A 1,359-nucleotide genomic window follows, 5' to 3' on the forward strand; every position below is an offset into this window, starting at 1 on the left:
GCTGGTTGGTTGGATGGTTGGATGGATGGTTAGATGGTTGGATATTTGCTTTATTGCGTTAGTCGGTAGCTGGCATGATTTCTAAGTTGGTTTGTACTTGAGTGCTTTTAACTACAGACAAATAACACGCACATACATACAAACAATCAAACATACGTACAAACATACATACGCACATACGTATATGCAAACATACATACATACGTGAACACAGCAAATACATACGTACCTACATTTTTAAACAGAATTTTTGTACACATACAATTAAAAATGCACATTGTACAACACATATTTATACAATGATACATACACATACACACACATTCACACGAGATGACAAACCACATGTCAACAATAAACATATACTAAAACGTTATACAGATGTTAAATAAATTTCGCATCTAAAAAACCAAAACTTTTTTAAAGTATCTTATGAAAATCACTTTACAAATCCTATAAGACCAGACAAAAACAATCATTGACACAAAAAAAACAAATAAAAAACACACAGACACACAAACAAAGACACCCAAGCTAGCAAAGGCACACAATACAAACAAACAAACGAACGAATGATTAAGCAAACAGACATACAAACAAGCATACACAGAACAACACACAAATATCTGCAAGCAGACAAAGAGAACTACATTTGTAGAGCCTTTGTTTCTTGACGCATACATTGCTTGCAACATCACCAGGGAAAATTGTCTTGAACAGATTTAGAATTAAACCTTTAAAATTATTTTTTTTTAATTTTTTCAATTTTTTTTCTTATTTTTCTTTTTTTTTCACATTTTTTAGAGTTTTTTAAAAGATGCATTGATGACAATAATATGTGAAATAATGGCCAAAGTGATGGCTAAAAATTAGACACAGAAATGCAAATTGAAAATATTTTTCAATAATTAAGTAATATTACAATTATTTTTACTTATTAAGCTGTTAATTGATACAAATAAGGTTTACATTTTCAAATTAAAGCTAAATTGATTTGATAAAATTTATGAAAAATAAATAAATTTTTCTTTAAACAATCAAAAATATTACTAATATATACTATCGAGCAAAGAAAAAACAAAAGAACTGGCATATAAACCATCAAAAAACAAAAAACTTACAAACAAACAAAAAACTCACAAACAAACAAAAAACAAACAAACTAACATAGAAAAAACCAAAGAGCTTTCCTTTCACTCTGCAAGGGTATGAGAATCTGGAAATTATGCATGCATGTTCGTATGTGGTCCACTCCTTTCCAGTGTTGCTGTGTGTTGATTGGTTAGTTGATTGGCTGGTTAACTGGTTAGTTAGTTGATTGGTTGGTTGACTAATTAGTTGATTGGTTGATTTGTTGTT

The 1,359-nt window shown here is 29.5% G+C and overlaps 1 protein-coding gene across 1 annotated transcript in view; it reads right to left on the reverse strand.

Moving 5' to 3' along the window:
• The window catches only part of HELRODRAFT_70493 (hypothetical protein), a gene marked incomplete at both ends in the record, with an annotated part of 1,783 nt that extends 1,555 nt beyond the window's left edge, over positions 1-228 (reverse strand). The window contains one exon of the mRNA XM_009031893.1: positions 137-228. Within this exon, the coding sequence (XP_009030141.1) occupies positions 137-228 (92 nt within the window). The remainder of the gene's footprint in view (positions 1-136) is intronic.
• Positions 229-1,359: the final 1,131 nt, after the last annotated feature.

Source organism: Helobdella robusta (assembly GCF_000326865.2).
Source record: "Helobdella robusta unplaced genomic scaffold HELROscaffold_8, whole genome shotgun sequence".
Taxonomy (NCBI): Eukaryota; Metazoa; Annelida; class Clitellata; order Rhynchobdellida; family Glossiphoniidae; genus Helobdella; species Helobdella robusta.